The sequence below is a fragment of the Staurois parvus genome, unplaced genomic scaffold (genome assembly GCF_062004578.1).
Source record: "Staurois parvus isolate SC_StPar_1 unplaced genomic scaffold, SC_StPar_1.0 ptg000320l, whole genome shotgun sequence".
Lineage (NCBI taxonomy): Eukaryota > Metazoa > Chordata > Amphibia > Anura > Ranidae > Staurois > Staurois parvus.
The window spans coordinates 2,164,234-2,183,840 of record NW_028318116.1 but is presented as its reverse complement, the minus strand read 5'-3'; the positions used below and the strand labels follow the sequence as shown (position 1 = coordinate 2,183,840).

Below are 19,607 nucleotides of genomic sequence, written 5' to 3'. Positions count from 1 at the left end.
GCAATGTATTCCTCCAGCACTAGGAGAAGGGGGGGGGTGCAGTGAATGGGAGCCAATCAGGTGTGCCACATGCAAATGTGTTAACAAGGGACAGCAGAGTGAGCAAAAGGATAACCTCACTAGTCTTCTTCTGTTATTTCACTGTGCAGTCAGCAAGGTGGGATTGGAGAGGGCATGAATTATAAGTGGTGTCATCCACCTGACTGTGCTGTTTAAATCTAGGAACTGGACGGACATAATTAAAAACAAGATTTTTTTACTTACTGTAAAATCTTTTCCTTGGGAGTCCATTGAGGGACACAGGATTGTAGAGTAGTCTATGATGTGGTTTATGCTGCCACTTATAGAAAGTTTGAATATCAGCAAACAGAAAAACTCTATCCACCGTCTACATAATTCTGTGTCCAGGTGAGTCTGGTGTGCATTTCACATGCCAAAAACAGACACTTCACAATTAAACACAGAGTTTAAGAATAATCGATTTATTAAAACACAGACTGAGACACATGACGTGCCTGAATCCATACATCTAGGACAGGAATGGGTACAATATTTATTACATTCTGAAACATTCATTTATTTTTGTGGTGTATATACACACTGAGACTTACCTCTACAATGAACAGTATATTGTCATGTGACATACACATTTCAAGAACAGGTGCCAGCATAACAAAGGCCCAGGGGGGAAAAAAACACTGTCTAGATATATACATACATGCCTACCTATAGGTAGAGGAACTTTCCTGAATTACAATGCACAATGAAATGGGGAGCAGTCATTTATAGCAACCAACCAGATTCTGTCATTCTCTAGGCTATTTTGATGCCACCAACAATACATGATCGTTGATTGGTTGCTATTAATGATTTGACTTTACATATTTATTTGATTAGGGAAAGAACAATGTGGAAAATGCAATTATGAGTAATAACCAGTACAAAATGTATGTTTACCTGCCCTGATTCTAATAAACTGAAGTCTGATTGGTTGCTGTGAGCCTGTGCATTCTACACCTCCTTATCAATCTTTCTTATTAAAGGGTCAACCCAGAATTAATATATAAAGGAGATCTTTTGTGTTTTAGGATCCATTGTTCTCAGGCCTTTAAACTAATAAACAGTAGAAGGTACAAAACTCCTATTTTGGCTGGAGAATCCATTGCTATGGGATCCCACAGGAATGTGATAACATGCCGCAGTATTTGGTGACGTTATCTCCAATGAGTGGATGATCATCTTTTCAATTGGCTGTTTCTCCTCTTCAGCAGAAGTCACATTACCAAATAGATGGGCATTTAGAGACATTGTCAACCTTCAAGAGATGTGGAATCAGCCACAGTAATCTTTCTTACAATTTGCTGCTATATGGATTTAAGGGAGGAAGGTGGGCGAAGTAATGGAAGATCTTATTTTAGTGACAAATCTGCTTTTCATGGATGAGGATTATACTGGTGATACCCAGTTTTCTCTGTTAGATTAATCATTTATTTGATGCTGAAGATAACACAGCCAAAGAAGTGTGGTGACTTTTACTACAACATCCAATATGTGTGTGTGACTATGTTGGACCTGTGTTTGGCTGGATATCGAATGGCGGAGGACAGAGATAATGTGTCCTTCACAGAGTCCAATAACTGATGGGGGTATGGTCTTGGTAAACTTGATTGTGGTCTCTGGCTGCTGCCTCTCTAAAAGTGACTGAGATATGCTCTGGGAGATGATCAAGAACAGGTTTAGAGGCACGCTCAGTGTAGAAGTCAAAATTGAGGTTGGACTTTAATTTTATTGAAGAACGTAGTTCCCAAAAAATTCCAATGTGTTTTGAGGGTAAATGCCTCTTCCTTCATCAGGGCTGGGCTTCGGTTAAGAGCCCTTTTGGCGCTGTCAGACCATTAAGATTAAATCTCAGCAATCTGACAGCACCAGAAAGGCACTCAACTGAAGCTGATCTCCGGTTCCATACCCATGCTGGCACAACAATCTACACAACCTTGATGAAGGGGGAGGCAATTCCCCCCTAATGCCTTGGATTTTTACCTGTGAAGTAAATTCTTCAATAAAACTAAAATTAAAATCTAACCTCATCTGTGACTTCTACACTAGGTGCGCCTCTAAACCTGTTCTACTACAGCTGGAACAGTAGGTATCCAAAGAGAAAGGGAAGACCCAGGAAAATAATCTCACCACTGGAAACAACCAAAGCTGAAAACCACCTCCATACATGAAATAGAAGCTTTGACCCTTTAATAAAACTTGACATTCCATAGATTTACATATTCCACAGGTTAAGGCATATTTTAAGCAGTCAAAAGAATACCTGTACGTCCGGTACCCCTAGAGGCACCAAAATAAATACAATGATAAAATAAATAACATTTCAAATAGCAATAAATAAATATGTACAAAGGAAGAGGGGTGCCAAAACACACAAAAGCAAAGAAAAAGAAAAAAGGTAACTGGACAATTGAATTATATAGACAATCAAACCAACGTTTTAAGTTATATTTAGAGTAGATGTTCAAATATAGCTCAACCTTATTAACATATTAGACGATGCAAGGCATGGCAATAAAGTCATCAGCTTTGTATAAAGTATCCATTATCTGCCCAATTCTGTTAGGACTCTTGAAGTATCCAGTATCCCCAAGATGCTATCTTCAGGTTTTGTTGTTTTGGCAGAGGGCTTGTCTATAGCTTTTTACACTCACATTCATAATGTTTCATAACTATTAGATTTATTGGTACCCTGTAACCATTCATGAGGAAAACATGAAGGCTGTGAATGTTCATGAAAATTCCAGTTGCCTGGCTTTTTTGCAGACCCAATTCCTTCAAAATCATTGCCATTTCTTAAAAATTGGATCCCCCTCACCCGTAAAAAATGCACCCACTTCAGCACTACCCTCTGCATTCTCCTCTGCCTTCAGTGGTGGTCTTCTTCTGGGTTGAATGACCCTCACCATTATTCAGCGCACTTCCTGTTAGCCCAGACTGTTATGAGGCTGTATCATCCTACTGACCTGGGCTCACAGTACTTATACACAGAATGTATAATAATACCTTTAAAACATTGCAAGGGGGCTGGAGGAGTGTTCCTGGGGTAGGGGGTTATTGGAAATTGCCAACATAGCAGTCAGGAAAAAAACATGTTTTCATGGGGTCTGCGAAGCAACCTCCAAGTTATTCTCAGGAAAGGTCTACTTTAAGTGTCTATTACTGTTCACAAAGTTGACTCGTTTTCTGCCAAGCCTTATTATATTTAATTTGCAAATAAGGTGAAGTTATGCTTTAAAGGGATGGACTATTATCCAGCCAATATCTGGACTGCCAAGCTAAAAAATGTTCATTTGTTATGCTATCAGGACATGATTGGAGATAAGCTTGGTAGACATGATTGGAGATAAGCTTGATCACCATAAATGGAGATAAGCTTGGCAGGCATGATTGGAGATAAGCTTGGCAGGCATGATTGGAGATAAGCTTGGTAGACATGATTGGAGATAAGCTTGGTAAGCATGATTGGAGATAAGCTTGGTAGACATGATTGGAGATAAGCTTGGTAGGCATGATTGGAGATAAGCTTGGCAGACATGATTGGAGATAAGCTTGGTAGACATGAATGGAGATGTGCTTGTAGACATGATTGGAGATAAGCTTGGTAGGCATGATTGGAGGTAAACTTGGTAGACATGAGTGGAGACAAGCTTGGTAGAATCTTGGTTGCCAACATCTAGTCAAATAATGTATTACCATGGCATGAACAAACCCATCTCTTGTGGGAAACAGTAAAACGCAACAACTCGGGATGGTCCATCCTTTAAAGCTTGTTTAGGAACATGGGCCTTTAACTAATTAGGCCAAGAGAAAAGAGGAAAATACATCAATTCACAGCAAAACAATCAGAATACATTTTTAGGTCTTGCTACATTCTGATTGCTTGCTCTAAATTTCAGCAACCCTCTGCATTTTGCTCTTGTGTTATTAAGACCAAAGCAGTTAACTCAACAGCCAGATATTAGCTTATATATTTTCAACAAAATGTCCTGCAAAATACAAAGCAGTGATCTGTTTGAGGGAAAAATTATAACTGGAACCTAAAAGTTAAAAATTAGGATGGGTCATTGCAAATTAAATTTGAATGTAATTACTGTCCTGTGATCTACAATTGCTATTTACACAAGCTTACTGCTCTTTGCTATATCCAGTGCCCCAATGGTATTGGCCAATGCAGTGTTGATTTTCCGAAACCCTGTCAGCTTAGCTAGGATGGAAGAGGGACCATATCATAACTACACCCCCTCTAAAAGGCAGAACCTCTCCTGGGTTCCTCAAAACAAAGAAACCTTGGTATGGCTACCTTGCCTGTGATGTATGAAGACTGTTTCAACCAAAATTCCCTTTTTACTTTAGGATAGAATTCACATTTCAATACACTAATCCCTTTGTCCCCTTGATAAAGAGATCCAGGTCTCTACAGCTTTAAAAATTATACTTCAGTGCAAGAGAAGACACTGTTTACTCCCTTCTCTGGTGGCCCGTTTCTACTACTTTTCTGGTGTTCCAACACTGCAGCCGTGGAAAGGTTATTTGGCAGTCAACAATTCCATGTGTGTTGGATGCCTACGTCTAATACCAAAGGCTTGTTCCTTCCTCTGACCCTCTGAGTCACTACAGGAATCAGGAGAGTCAGAGGAATGAAACAGCACGGCAGGAGACACAGGCATATGACACTACACAAAGTATTTGAATAACAATGCCAGTCTCCAGGTTCTGAAAGGATCCGGCAATTAAGTCAGTATCCACCTAGATACCTGACTGTCAGCTGGCTCAGCCTTTCAGCATGTCGCTGAGAGCCTGAGCAAGCCGCTCCCACCCCTTTCCCAGCCCAACACTTCAATGAGCGCTGGGGCAGAGCGAAGTGCTGCAACTGACAGTCACTGCTCTCTGTTGAAAGCACACCAAGAACTGAGAAATCAGTGGTCTTGTGATCGCTCAGTTCTCGGGCTTAGAGCTGGTGGGGGACAGCTGCAACAATGCACTAATGCTGCAGCAGGGAGGTGAGTATAGAGGTTTGTTTTTAACCCTAAACTTCTCCTTCAATGCAGAGAATGCATTAAGGTAAACATTTTTTTTTTGCGTTTAAAACCACTTAAAGTGGAATCCAAGTTGGTGAACTTAAGAAGTACATGTAAGAGTTGGCCATCCATTTTAATGAGTTGCACTCATCCTTTTAATGAAGAGGGAGTTTTCACCATGTGCCTCACTTCTATCTTAGAGTATGCCTCATGGGAAGTAAGTTAAAGTGGTTGTACACCTCAGACATGACATATGAACAAATCACATTTAACTGAGATAAGTGTATACTCAGTTAAAAGCAGTAAGAGTCATTTCTGACTGCTACTTCACTTCTAACACGTTTCCTGACACCAAGAGAAAAATGTTGACGGTTCGGAGCTCCAGCATATTGAGAGCCTCAGCTCTGTTCCTGTGAGCTGTGTGGAGGGGGGGGGGGGGGGCATGTCCCTTTCCCTCCAATCTTCTCTCCGAGCTCTCCTTACGGAGCTCTGCAGTGTATATTTTCAGATCTCTAGCCCTTTTTTTCTGAACTCTTAGACAAGCATTATAAATTCTAAACTTTGAACAGCTGTAGAGAAGTAAAGACCACAGATAAACAGGTACAGCTTATGTAGGAGGATTTGTTGTTGCTAAGGAAAAGTCTCCATATTGCTGGGTGAAGAGAAGTTCATCTAGGGTCTAGGATAATACAACTAGGAGCTGCTGGCTAGCACTCCAACAGAGACTGTGTCAGAAAGAGAAGCTTCTGAATAGTTCAGGAAGTTTTCCTAAGATATCGGTTCCCTTAGGCATCCTATACCCACCTTATGCCACTCAATAAAATACCAAAACCAATGCTCAAATTTCGGTTTCTATCTCCAAATGCAAGCATGTGTGGAAAATGCTGAATGACTGGCTGAGCAGGACTATAGGGGGACCCAATTCATTAGCAACCCCTAAGGGGGTAGTGCTACATGTGGGGGCTCCTAAATGTGGGATTCACCTATAGTGACCTGCTACTGTTACCCCTAGCAACGAACGAGCCAGAGAAAAGAAAAAGTGTCCTGGAACACAGTAAATTACGGTAGGCCTACTAAAAAGTCTTGGTGCTGTTACCCAGGTGACTCCCAAGAAAGACTGTGCCTTGTGTCGCTGAACTCTTGTGAAATGCCCCATATACCCAATGTCCTGCCTGCTGTCGGAGAAACCGGGGCGGCTCTGGGGCTGCTTAAATCAGCACACCGAGGGCTAGTTCCTTGGAGGGAAAGTTCCTATACAGCAGTCTGGCTGGCGCCAGGGGCGTGACCACGCCTATGAGGAAGCCCAAGTTCACGCCCAAACATCTGTCTTTAAAACAGCCCACTACAGCCACCACGTGGAGGGAGAACGCGAGTGGAGAAAGATGGAGGGAGTTTTGCCGCTTTATTAAAAAATCTACCGCTCTGAGCTGATCCTAGCTGACACGGGAGTCCGCCTCGAGCATTGCGGCTGCTTTGCTCTGGGGATGATCAAGGGCACCAAAAGATTATGTCTAGTTTCTCCTGAAAGCAGGAGGCCAACTGCACTGGTTGGAGCTTGGGCCAGGTGCGGACATTGCGGAGAGCCTCTGAACAGTTTTCTGCCCAGCAATCTGGCAGCTCGTAGCTGAATTTTGGATTTACAGACAGGACTCTGCACAGACAGACCAGAGAGCTGGAAGGCCAGAGTAATTCAGGAAACTGCTACACCAAGCAATGTCCAGTCCTGGGACCGCGACTCCCCCGCCACTTTTGCTGTCTCATGTAGCGGAGAAGGGTCGCACATTGCCATTCCCTGCTTGTCGAAAGACACTTGAGGGCCAGAGTCTACAGCTGCTGTTCAGCAGGAATCGGGCAACGTATCGGATCAGCAGGTCTTGTTTACCCACACTGACCTCTCTACTCCTAGTTACGGGGATGACCAGTCCTCAGGTGAGCCAGTAGAGAGCGTTAGTGGCAGAGGGGTAGATTGGGAATCGCCCAGACTACTGGCGAGGATCGAGCCCCTGGAGATAGAAAAAGAGGGATGGACCTCTGAGGAAACACAAGAGGAGTGTGACTGGAGAGACATTACAGTTGAGCTGGACTTGCAGGCGGGATCATCAGAATCCCCATACACGCCAGACTCCCCCCAATTTTCAGCTTTCAGCGCTGTTGAACTTTGAATGACAATTATGCGGTCATGCAACACTGTACCCATATGAAATTTTTATAATTTTTTTTCATACAAATAGAGCTTTTTTTTGGTGGTATTTAATCAACACTGGGTGTTTTATTTTTTGCATTATAAATAAAAAAAGAGCAAAAAATGTGAACAAAAATTTTTTTCTTTGTTTCTGGTATAAAATTTAGCAAACAGATAATTTTTCTCCTTCATTGATGTGCATTGATGAGGCTGCACTGATAGGCAGCACTGATAAGTAGCACTGATGAGGCAGCACTGGTGAGCATTGATGAGGAGGCACTGATGATGCACTGATATGCAGCAATGATGGCCACTGATTGGCAGCACTGACTGATAACACCGAATGGAGGCACTGACGGGTGGCACTGCTGGGCACTGACGGGTGGCATTGATGGGCAACACTGATGGGCACTAAGTAGCACTGATGAGGCAGCACTGGTGGGCATTGATGAAGAGGCACTGATGATGCAGATATGCAGCAATGATGGCCACTGATTGGCGGCACTGAATGATAACACCGAATGGAGGCACTGACGGGTGGCACTTTTGGCCACTGATGGGTGGCACTGCTGGGCAGCACTGATGGGTGACACTGCTGTGCAGCACTGATGGGCGACACTGCTGGGCACTGATGGGCAACACTGCTGGGCACTGATGGGTGGCATTGCTGGGCAGCACTGATAATCAGTGCCCTGATTATTAGTGCAGATCTCCCCTGTCACATCTGCTGGTTATTGGCAGTACTTTCCTCATGCTGTGATAGTGCAGCCGATAACCGACAACTGTATTTACATTGTGATCTGCTGTGTCATTGTCATCGCAGTGATTGGCCTTTTACCTTATCACGTGATCAGCTGTGTCCACAGGACACAGCGATCATCAACAGCGCCGGGTGCGCACCGCTAGGCGCGTGAAGGGGGGGTATTCTGGGAGGACATCCATGGACGCTCCCCCCAGAACTAGACAACCACGCTGTAGCCGTCTTTCGGCTATAGCGCGGTTGGGATGCAGTTAAGCAAAGACTCAAAAAAAAAAGCCAAAGCACCCAAACAATTATGGTTCTCATTTCAATACTGTGCTGCTTTATAACCTTGATAGACAGTTAGGGACAGGACTGTACTATTTTCAATTGCTTGAGTTTGTGTGTTGCGTTCATAATTGTTTGCAGGTTACAGGACAGCTGACCTCCCTGCACTTGAAGAACAAAGTTTGTTTACTGATGAAGGGCTTCCTTCTTGGGGGAGGTAGTTCACCTCTATGTTACTTTTTGCTGGTTACCCATCCAATTATAGTACTGTGTTCATTTGTTCCTGCTGCTAGTGAGTTAGCGTTAATCAGGATGTGTAAATATGTAATTTATGTAAATGTGTACATATGCAAAATCTCTATTTTTTATACTATTTATTTATATTTGCGTATGTATTTCATTTCCCTTCCAGTTATTGTACCCTTTTCCCCCTCCCATTTTTGTATGCCCTGCTCCTGGGCTCAGGAGCCCTTTTGCTCTTCTTTTTGCCCCCAGCCAATACAAACATGGCTGTTTTTAGTGGGGGGTGAGTGTAGCACCCTCCTAGTTTAGTTAGGGGGAGCTAAACCCTAATGGCTAGCCAGGAGCTGGTTAGAAGCTTGGGTGTGATAGTCAGAGGGGTCAGGACTGAGAGACTCTGCAGGCTAGCCCCTCTGGAATTTCCCCCTGCTCTCAGAGGAGGGCCTTGGAGGCAGTGGGTAGATCGGAGGAGTGGCTGACTGCACTCAGCCAATCCCCAACAGAAGTCTTGGCAAAGGGCTGGGACTTCCTTAAAAGTGTAGGAGCCTGCCCAGTAGCCGGAGTGTGGTTGTGGGAGAGAAGCAGTGGAAGAAAGATGTGAGGCTGGAAATGTGGAAAAATTGGGCCTCACTGGCCCCCTGAGAAAGGACAACCTGTATGGCAGGGATGGATTAGCCCAGCTGAAGGTCCTGGAAGCAGCAGCCAACCCTCAAGTGGTACAGGAGAGGATCTGAGTGAGTACACCTGCACCCCCTGGGCGGATAGAGGAAGGAACACTCTGGTGGGAAACCAGATTAGCCCCCTGCTAGTGACTGTGCACCTTATTTAAACAAACAGGAGACTGATCCCCTGTTCAGGAAAAGTCTCCAGATTGCTGGGTGAAGAGAAGTTCATCTAGGGTCTGGGGTGGTTCAACTAGGAGCTGCTGGCTAGCACTCCAACAGAGACTGTGTCAGAAAGAGAAGCTTCGGAATAGTTCAGGAAGTTGTCCTCAGATATTGATTCCCTTGGCCATCCTATACCCCCTTACCCTATTCAAGTTCTAATACCCTCAATAAAAAAAACAAAACCAATGCTCAAGGACTGGTTTCTGTCTCCAAATGCAAGCTTGTGTGGAAAATACTGAATGACTGGCTGTGCATTACCAAAAGGAGACCCAATTCATTAGCAACCCCTAAGGGAGTAATGCTACAATAGAATCTTTACCTCTTCTGTCAATAGTGATATAGGGTGATATTAATCCCTTTTTAGGGAGTACCGCAACTGTGGCCTCGTACATAGAATTGATTGATTAATTGATGCCCACTATCATATTTACTGATAACAAGAATTAGTATTTGTGTGCCAAACAAGCAAATAACAGACATATCATGGATCAGAGCCAATTTATCCTTACATATGGGTGACTAAATTTGTTCTCCAGTGATCACTGAGCCTTCCTCTACAAGCAGTTGTTCAGCATTGTCCATTTTTTCCCCATGATTCTTGCTAGAGCCAGAAGATTTCCTACAGACTCAACATAAAAAGCAGTTGACATCACTAGATGCTTCCAACTCTTCAAAGTAGCACATCAGTATAGAGGGGGTGAGGAATTCTTTGAACTTCTGAATATTGTTTTTTAATCTGTATTTTTATTCAGATCTGCTGCTACACAAATGATGGTCTTCTTTCGTCCCATTAATCCCCTTTAAATATTGTGAATGTCAGTGCAGAAGTAGTTTTCTACAAAGCAGTCTAAATTGTATGGGTTTTTGTTTGGTCCATTGAGTCTGGCTGTGTGAGTTTTGCAGCAAAAGGAGCACAAAAAATACATTATTCAAGTACATACAATAAGGCACCCAATATACACACATATATGTACAAAGATAAAGGCATTTAGAGACAGCTACAAAAATATTATTTGCAACGGATATGTCAACAGCTTCATATATAAGGCTATTTTTCCTTGTTATATAAGTGGCACTCTGCACCTTCTTTAAAATCAGATTACTGGGTGCAACAGTTTATTCTATGTAGATGCTTATCATCTTTTAAATGTCCATAAAAGTGGTTTAAATTGACCACTCCATTTGTCTGAACATAACAGTGCATGGTAATACACATGTATCTAGATTAATATGCATATCAATGATACATATCTAGTATTTTCTTATTAAAAACATCTTTTTTATTGTTTTTTTTAATGTTGCAAATGGCTCCGATTTGGCCTTAGAAAATTGAAAAAATAAACACGTTTTGTCATCTTCTATCAAAAAGTGGTTGTTCACCTCTTTATAAAGCTCTTTTTAGCATAAATACTCTAAAAAAAAATTGTGCACAGACAAAAAAAAGTTTATCCCACCGGCAGTGAGAAATGTTTGTTTGGTAAATCATAGGAGTTGCTTCCAACTTGGTAACCATGTTTTGTTCTTCTCCTATCGTAACATTAATTACTGCAAAAAAGACTCTGGAATGAAGACATCTAGTTAACTTTCTCTCTAGCACTGTTAATCTGGTTTATATATTGCTTCCAGGTTTTAATCCTTTGTCAAGAAGTTAAGGAGCAAGGTTCAGAATTCACCAGAAACTTTCTAGCATTAATTTTTGAAGTGTATTTGCTCTTTTTAAAAGTGTTTAAATAAGAAGTTCCTACATTATCACTCTCCTCTATCTCCATCACATCAGTAGCCCCGAGATTCAACTCGGAAGGACACCACTGCAGGTACCTTCCTTTTTAGCCTGTTGAAGTCCTTTGCTGACCTCCAGAGCCAGATCTGCAGCTCTTTCAGCAGCCAGAAGTCCTCCATCTTACGCAGAAAGTCATTGCCCCTCCCAAACCCCAACCCAAGCTGAGGAGAAGAATTGGAGAATTCAGGTGGAGGCTGGTAGCCCAAGGAAGACATGACACCAGCAATGCTGACAACCAGACCCTGCAAGCTGGTGCAGAAGCGGCCCAGGCTTCTTCGAAGTTCAGTTCTGGCCACTTCACTGTCAATGGAACGCAGGTAGCAGAGCAGGAGACTGTAGGCCCGGTGGTTCTCTGCTAAACGCAGGCTGTCATTCAGGTTGCGCCACATCTGAGAGTCCACTGAGGCACTTGGGATGGCGTCTGGACCACCGGCACGAGGGGGGTTGAAGTCCGGATCGTTGAAAGGAGGACCAAGATAGTTTAACTGATGGTGAGAAAAAAGATATATTTTGGAATTTTATATCATTACACAGGTAACATTAAAACACAACTCCAGCTAAAACTTTTCCTTCCTTTTTTATTTGGTTGAGAAGGAAACAACCTTTCTGTGAGGCACAGATAGTAAAAGAACATTTTATGATTTCAAAACTCTCCTTCAGGAGATAAAACTCACTTCTTGTTTGGTCACTGGAACAGGAAGTGAGGTGAAATCTCTAAAATATGGTTGCACAGATGGCAATAAAAATCTGAAAGAAGTAGTAGGCCTTTTCCACTGTCACAAAAAAATGTGTGAATAAACTGTAAAATTATTGGAAATAAAAAAAAATTATATATATATATATATATATATATATATATATACACACATATATACACACACACAAATGCGTACACACAATGCATTCATAATGTATTCAGACCCCCTTCACTTTTTTCAATTTGTTATGTTGCAGCTACAGTTGTTTGAACTCATATTTTTTTTCATTAATAATCTACACTCAGTACCCCATAGTGACAAAGTGAAAACCGAATTTTATAAATGTTTGCAAATGTATGAAAAGGAAAAATCTGAATATCACATTGGCATAAATATTCAGACGCTTTGCAACAACACTCAGATGCTTCCCATTTCTCTGGATCATTGCTGACATGTTTCTACATGATTGGAGTCCATCTGTGGTAAATTAAATTGATTGGACATAATTCGGAAAGGCACACACCTCTCTATAAAAGCCCTTACAGTTTAAAATGCATACTGTATCAGAGCAAAAGCCATGAGGTCAAAGGAATTGCCAGCACAGCTCAGACACAGGATTATTGCAAGGTACAGATCTGGGAAGGCTACAAAATATTTCTGCTGCACTGAAGGTTTCCAGGGGCACAGTAGCCTCCATAGAAGATGTTTGGCACAACCAGGATTCTTCCAAGAGCTGGTCGCCTGGCCAAACTGAGCAGTTGGGGAAGAAGGGCCTTAGTAAGAAAGGTGACCAAGAACCTGGTGGTCACTCTGACTCCGCTCAAGATATACTGTGTGGAGATGGGACAAAGTTCCAGAAGGACAACCATTACTGCAGCCCTCCACAGATCTGGGCTTTAGGGCTGGATGGAAGCCTGTCCTCAATGCAAAACACATGAAAGCCCACTTGAAGTTTGCAAGAAAGCACCTGAAGGAACAAGATTCTGTGATCTGATGAAACCATGATTGAACTGTTTGGCCTCAATTCTAAGCATTATGTCTGGAGAAAACCTGGCACCGCTCATCATTCACCCAATACCATCCCAAAGTGAAGCATGGTGGTGGCAGCATCATCATGTTGTAGGGTGTTTTTCAGCAGCAGGGTCTAGGTGGTCAGGGTTGGTCAGGATTGAGGGAAAGATGAATGGAGCAAAGTAAAGAGATATCCTCAATGAAAACCTGTTTCAACAGTGTCAGGACCTTAGACTGGGCCAAAGGTTCACCCTCAACATGACAATGATCCTAAGCACACAGCCAAGAAAACACAGGAGTGGCTTAGGGACAACTCTGTGAATGTCCTGGAGTGGCCCAGTCAGACTTGACTGACTTGAACCCTATTGAGCATCTCTGGAGAGACCTGAAAATGGCGGTCCACCGACGGTCCCCATCCAACCTGACTCAGCTTGAGAGGATATACAAAGAATGGCAGAAAATCCCCCAATCCAGGTGTGCATAGCTTGTCATGTCATACCCAAAAAGACTCAAGGCTATAATTGCTGCCAAGGGTGCTTCAACAAAGTACCGAATAAAGCGTCTGAATACTTCATTACATATGATATTTCAGTTTTTTCTTTTTAATAAATTCACAGATATTTCTAAACTTCTGTTTTCACTTTGTCATTATGGCGTATTGAGTGTAGATTAATGAGAGAAAAAAAGGAATTTAAACAACTTCAGTATCAGGCTGCAACATAACAACATTGAAAAAAGTGAAGGGGGTCTGAATGCACGGTATATACACACACACACACACGCATGTATACTGTATGACACATCTTGTCTGAGAGAGAACTTTTCTTTTACAATCTTCCAGAAATGATAACATTCTCTATATATTTTAGGCTATAGATATAAAACACTAACGTTTTGGGACTTTTTTTTACAAAAAAAAAAATTTTTTTGTAAAAAGAATTGGAAAAAAACGCAAATGTAAAAAAAAATGCGGCACAACGTCACTAAACACTAATGCAAAACCGCTAAAAACTGCTGAAAAACTCACATTTTTTTAACACACAGTACAATTACAATACAAATTAAGACAGGAGGATTCAGAGGGCCCTGCTCGTTAGAATGCTACAAAAAAGCAAACAAAGCAAAAACATAAATAACATTTTCATACAATCAGTATACAAAAGTTTTTAAAAAAGCTAGTTCAGTAGATCAGAGAGATGGGGGGGGGGGGTTAATTAGGGTTGTTTTTGGGCGTCACTCAAATTGAGAAATCCAAGTGTAGTTCAGCCAAAATGAGCACCAAATATCTTAGGAGTCCAAATTTTTTTAAATTATTTCCACAAATGGCAACAAGAAAACAAAAGGCAGCAAAAGCATTGCAGGAGGGTCACAAATCCCGCTTCATGGGATATACAAAAACAAAAGCATAGAATTTCTTATATTTAGTATTCCATTCTTTGTTTTTTGTAGCCCTGAAGAAGGGGGAATGAGTTGGAGGCTTTTGATTTCTGGGCTCTCAAGATATTAGTTTGGCACTCATTTTGGCTCAGCTTTACATGTACTGTATCTAGACTGTAGTGTCTTTTTAATGCTACAACTGAAGTCAGGTTAAAAAACACTACAATAGCAAGATAAAATTAATCAGGTTAAAGCGTAGCTGTACTTAAAGTGTATCTAAAGCCAAAACCGTTTTTTTTAGATTTGGATAGAGTGGTGATCTGAGAACCTTTGGCTTGTTTTTATTGCTGTTTGTGTTTCTATTAGAGAGACTTACACCATTTATTTGCCCTGGTGTGCACAATCACTGGTGCTGAAAGTGATGGTCACCAGAACAGGGGCAGAGGGAAATCTTTCAATGGGGACAACTGTCTAAGATTTCCACTCACTTCCTGTTGTGTCTACAGAACAGAAGTTGAAAATCTTACTGATAGGACACGGGGACAAAGCAAAAAAAAAAAAAATTACAGTGATGTCATTCCCTACACTATCCAAAACATATAAAACAAATTTGGCTTTAGAGATACTTTAATGCAGACATTACTATGCATGTGTACAGTGGAGACCAGGCAATCGCAAGTCCTTAAAGTATTACTAAACTCACAACAGTAAAATCAGTGTGTATATGCAGTAAAGCATGCTTGTTATACTCACTGTGGAACCTAAAGGGTTAATCCTCTGCATTGTGAAAAAAAGACTGGTTGATCCTGTCTTCTCTGTTCTTCCCCTTCTGTTGCTGTCCCTAATCCATCTGCCATAGTTAGAGCAGCAGTGACATGTCTGCACATGCTCTGTTTGGTGTGTATTCCTAGACAGGGTGCATGTGATCAGCACAGGGGCAATCAGCGCTGTCCAGACAAGAGGGTCAAGGGTTATGCAGCCTCATAGGACAATCAGAGGAGAATGAAAACTCCTCCTATAAGATTAACCAGTGTTCAGCTGGAAACTGATATAAGTCACAAGACTGCTATATACTGCTGATGAGAAAAGATATTTAGCAGTTTATATTTACTAAAATAATTGCATTTCCATGTTCTGTGTACGACAAGATATAGGGAATGCAGGGTCCGGAGAAAGCGGATATAGTAAATGCAGGGTCCTGGGAGACAAGATATAGTGAATGCAGGCTCCTGGGAGACAAGATATAGTGAATGCAGGGTCCTGGGAGACAAGATATAGGGAATGCAGGGTCTGGGGGAGACCAGATATAGTGAATGCAGGGTCCGGGGGAGACCAGATATAGGGAATACAGGGTCTGGGGAGACCAGATATAGTGAATGCAGGGCCCGGGGAGCCCAGATATAGTGAATGCAGGGTCCTGGGAGACCAGATATAGTGAATGCAGGATCCTGGGAGACCAGACATAGTAAATGCAGGGTCCTGGGAGACCAGATATAGTGAATGCAAGGTCATGGGAGACTGGATATAGTGAATGCAGGATCCTGGAAGACAAGATATAGGGAATGCAGGGTCCGGGGAAAGCGGATATAGTAAATGCAGGGTCCGGGGAGACCAGATATAGTGAATGCAGGGTCATGGGAGACCGGATATAGTGAATTCAGGGTCCTGGGAGACCAGATATAGTGAATGCAGGGTTCTGGGAGTCAGGATATTGGTAATGCAGAGTCCTGGGAGAGTGGATATAGTGAATGCAGGGTCTGGGGAGACCAGATATAGTGAATGCAGGGTCCTGGGAGACCAGATATAGTGAATGCAAGGTCCTGGAGACTGGATATAGTGAATTCAGGGTCCTGGGAGACCAGATATAGTGAATGCAGGTTCTTGGGAGACCGGATATAGTGAATGCAGGGTCCGTGGAGACCAGATAAAGTGAATGCAGGGTCCTGGGAGACCGTATATAGTGAATGCAGGGCCCTGGGAGACCGGATATAGTGAATGTAGGGTCCTGGGAGACCGGATATAGTGAATGCAGGATCCTGGGAGACCGTATATAGTGAATTCAGGGTCCTGGGAGAGCGGATATAGTGAATGCAGGGTCCTGGGAGACCGGATATAGTGAATGCAGGGTCCGGGGAGACCGGATATAGTGAATGCAGGGTCGTGGGTTAAGTAACACTTTAAGCCCTGGTTCACATCAGTGCGGCATTACAGTCACGTGACTTTGAAGCCAACTATTCTGTGCAACTTCAATGCAGTTTGCTGAAACTCTGTGCGACTTCATTTACCAGATGTCAATGCAAGAAGCAATGAAGTCCCACAAAAATAGTGTAGGAACCTTTTTCAAAGTTGTGTTGACTTGAGTCGCACCGATTTGAACAGTTCCATTGCCGGTAAGGGGGATGTGACTTGTCAGTCAACTCTGAACTCTCAAGCTGCATGACAAGTCACACTGGTGTGAACCAGGGCTACCAGTTCTATCATCCTTTGAAATCCATATACAGTATGTGACAAACACAGCTGTAAAGGATAATGGCCTTCCCAGCACAAGGGTGTCCCTATAGGGCATGCTAGTTACATATCAGTATATACACACACACATGGCATTGTTGACATTGCCTTGAACCCCTTCCCAGGTAACTTCTACACCCTTGAAAATGCAAGCTCCCACATCGGGGAGAGCAGCCCTGGTTCTCAGATACAGTAGCCTTTCTCAGTCTTTTTACCCCAGAGGAACACTTGAAATAATTTTCAGGTCTCAGGGAACACTTGAAGAATACTCTATCGGGTAGTCATATGAAAAATGGTGGGAGCCAGCAGGAAGAATGCTCAGCTTACAGAGTTGGTCAGAATGTCACCATCAGACATTAGATGGGAGGTCACTTAGCCACAGTTCGAGGAACCCCCAGACACCTCTGGAGGAACACTAGGGTTCCACAGAATCCAGGTTGAGTTAGAGAGTAGTAAACCCAGGGCTTTTATCCAAGAGAATAGGTGCAGGAACTCCTCCCTTCCGAGTCACCTCTTGTCTCTGCCCCCCACCCACCTCCAAGCACTGTTCCTTGGTGCAACCCCCTACCCACCTCCAAGTACTGCCCCTTTTATAAAATAAAAACCCAGGTATCATTTTGTGGTGCTAAGTAGTTTGTATGGAATTACCCACCTCCACAAAAATAGATCTTCTCCAGCAACAATAGATCCCACAGCAGCCAGGATCAATAGACTCTCCATCACACCCTAGAACCCCTTTTCATTATATACATCCAATGCTGGAGGTATATAGCCACAGTTTGAGGAACCCCTAGCCACCTCTGGAGGAACACCTTAGTTCCACAGAATCCAGGTTAAAAAAGACTGAGTTAGAGAGCAGTAAACTCAAGGCTTTTTTCCCAGAGAATAGGTGCAGGAACTCCTCCTTTCTGAGTCACCTCTTGTCTCCGCACCCCACCCACCTCCGAGCACCGTTCCTTGGTTCAACCCTCTACTCACCTCCAAGTACTGCTCCTTTTATAGAATACAGATCCAGGTAACATTTTGTGGTGCTAATAAATTTGTATGGAATTTATTCACCTCCACAAAAATTTGATCTTCTCCAGCAACAATAGATCCCTCAGCAGCCAGGATCAATAGACTCTCCAGCCCACCCCAGCACCCCTTGCCATTATATACATCCAGTGCTGGAGGTATATAGCCACAGTTCGAGGAACCCCTACCCACCTCTGGAGAACTACTAGAGTTCCACAAAATCCAGGTTGAGAAATACTGAGAGAGTAGTAAACCCAGGGTGTTTTTTCCCAGAGAATAGGTGCAGGAACTCCTCCCTTCCAAGTCACCTCTTGTCTCTGTACCCCACCCACCTCCGAGCACCTTTCCTTGGCATTTTTTAAATAGTGTGGCCCTCCCTGTTCAACAGAAGTCAGTCTAATGGGACTGTTGGAAAATTTGCATTCAATCAGCTCTGGTTAGTGTATTCTGACAATGGAGGATTCCCTGCTTTCAGAATACAGTGCCGCAGTGAGGAGGATTCCTCCATCCACCTTGCTTGTGTGGATGGGGGAAATCATTTGTTTGTTTTTTTCGTTCAGCCAGCTGGCACTATGGAGCGTTCTGGTCAAGTCACGTGATCACTTCTAGCAGCAGCTTCAGGGGAGGGGAGAGGAGGGACAGCTGACAATGGATGCCCCATAGCAAGTCTATGCGTGGCGGCGCCACCCAGGCATTTCAGCGGTTGTTGGTTGCCACTGGGGAGATTGCATGACCGGAGCACCCTCAGAATAGGGTAGTTAGCACAGGATTTAGAAGGGGGTGGGAACAAATGTAAGCATAGCTAGCAATAACCTGGAATTCCACTTAAAATTTTTACTGCTAAAAATGTGCAGAAACACTTACTATTTAATGATGATACAGGTGCAGATTCCTTGATCCCTCTGTTTTGCTTCTCTGAACTTTGGTTGGGGACTGCATACTCTTAGCTGCATTCATAGTAACCTGATCTCCCATCCTCTGGACTTAATATAATTATTTCTAGCACCACTGCGCATGCCAAAGTCATGTCTATTGACCTCTGGCTGCCTGTGCTTGTTGATGCAGGCAGCGTCATTACATTATCCTGTAGTCCTCCTCCAGGACCACACACGAAAGGGTAGCTTCAGCCGGGCTGGTTAGGAGCCAAGCCAAGGAGTCACCCTTACAAAAGGAATTCAGCCAACCTGACAGCCCCCCACAAAAAAACACAGTTTACTATGCTTCACTTATGAATGAACACAGTGAGTGATCAGTACTGATCACTCATTGTGTTCATTCAGGAAAGGAAGGGGGTGGTAAATGCTACCCTTCCCCCACTCTCCATCCTGTAGGAGTCTATTGTGTGCTTGCAGCTGCCAGAGGAAAGAGAAGGAAGGAAGCCGGCAGCACTGGGGCATGGGGTGCACAGGGGGGCCTAGGCAGCAGGGGGGAAATGTATGGTGGAACCAATCCCCTGTATTGCTCACTCTGCAGCAGATCAAAGCCAGTGGGAGGGAGTGGAAAAGAAGCCAGCTTTCAGCTGCTACAGAGATGGCCATACAGGTGATTGGTTCCAATAATTGCCCCCCTCCCCCATGCTGACCACCCTCCCTGCCCACATCCAATTCACCCAGCTGCTACTATTTTATCCCCATTGGCATTGCCAGGTGTCATGGAGAGAGGTTACTAAGGAAGTACCATAAACATTTTACTACGGGGCCCCATGAATTGTAGTTACCCTCCTGAAAGAATCATCTTAAAGAGTTTAAAAATAGGGTTTACTGTCACTTTTCTAATTATATCCTTATTCCTGGATCACCATGTTT

General features: G+C 43.2%; 1 protein-coding gene across 1 annotated transcript in view; it reads right to left on the bottom strand.

Moving 5' to 3' along the window:
* Positions 1-461: 461 nt before the first annotated feature.
* The window catches only part of CLCF1 (cardiotrophin like cytokine factor 1), a 114,710-nt gene continuing 95,564 nt past the window's right edge, over positions 462-19,607 (bottom strand). Inside the window, exon 3 of the mRNA XM_089683706.1 lies at positions 462-11,679. Within this exon, the coding sequence (XP_089539832.1) occupies positions 11,188-11,679 (492 nt within the window). The 3' untranslated portion in view covers positions 462-11,187. The remainder of the gene's footprint in view (positions 11,680-19,607) is intronic.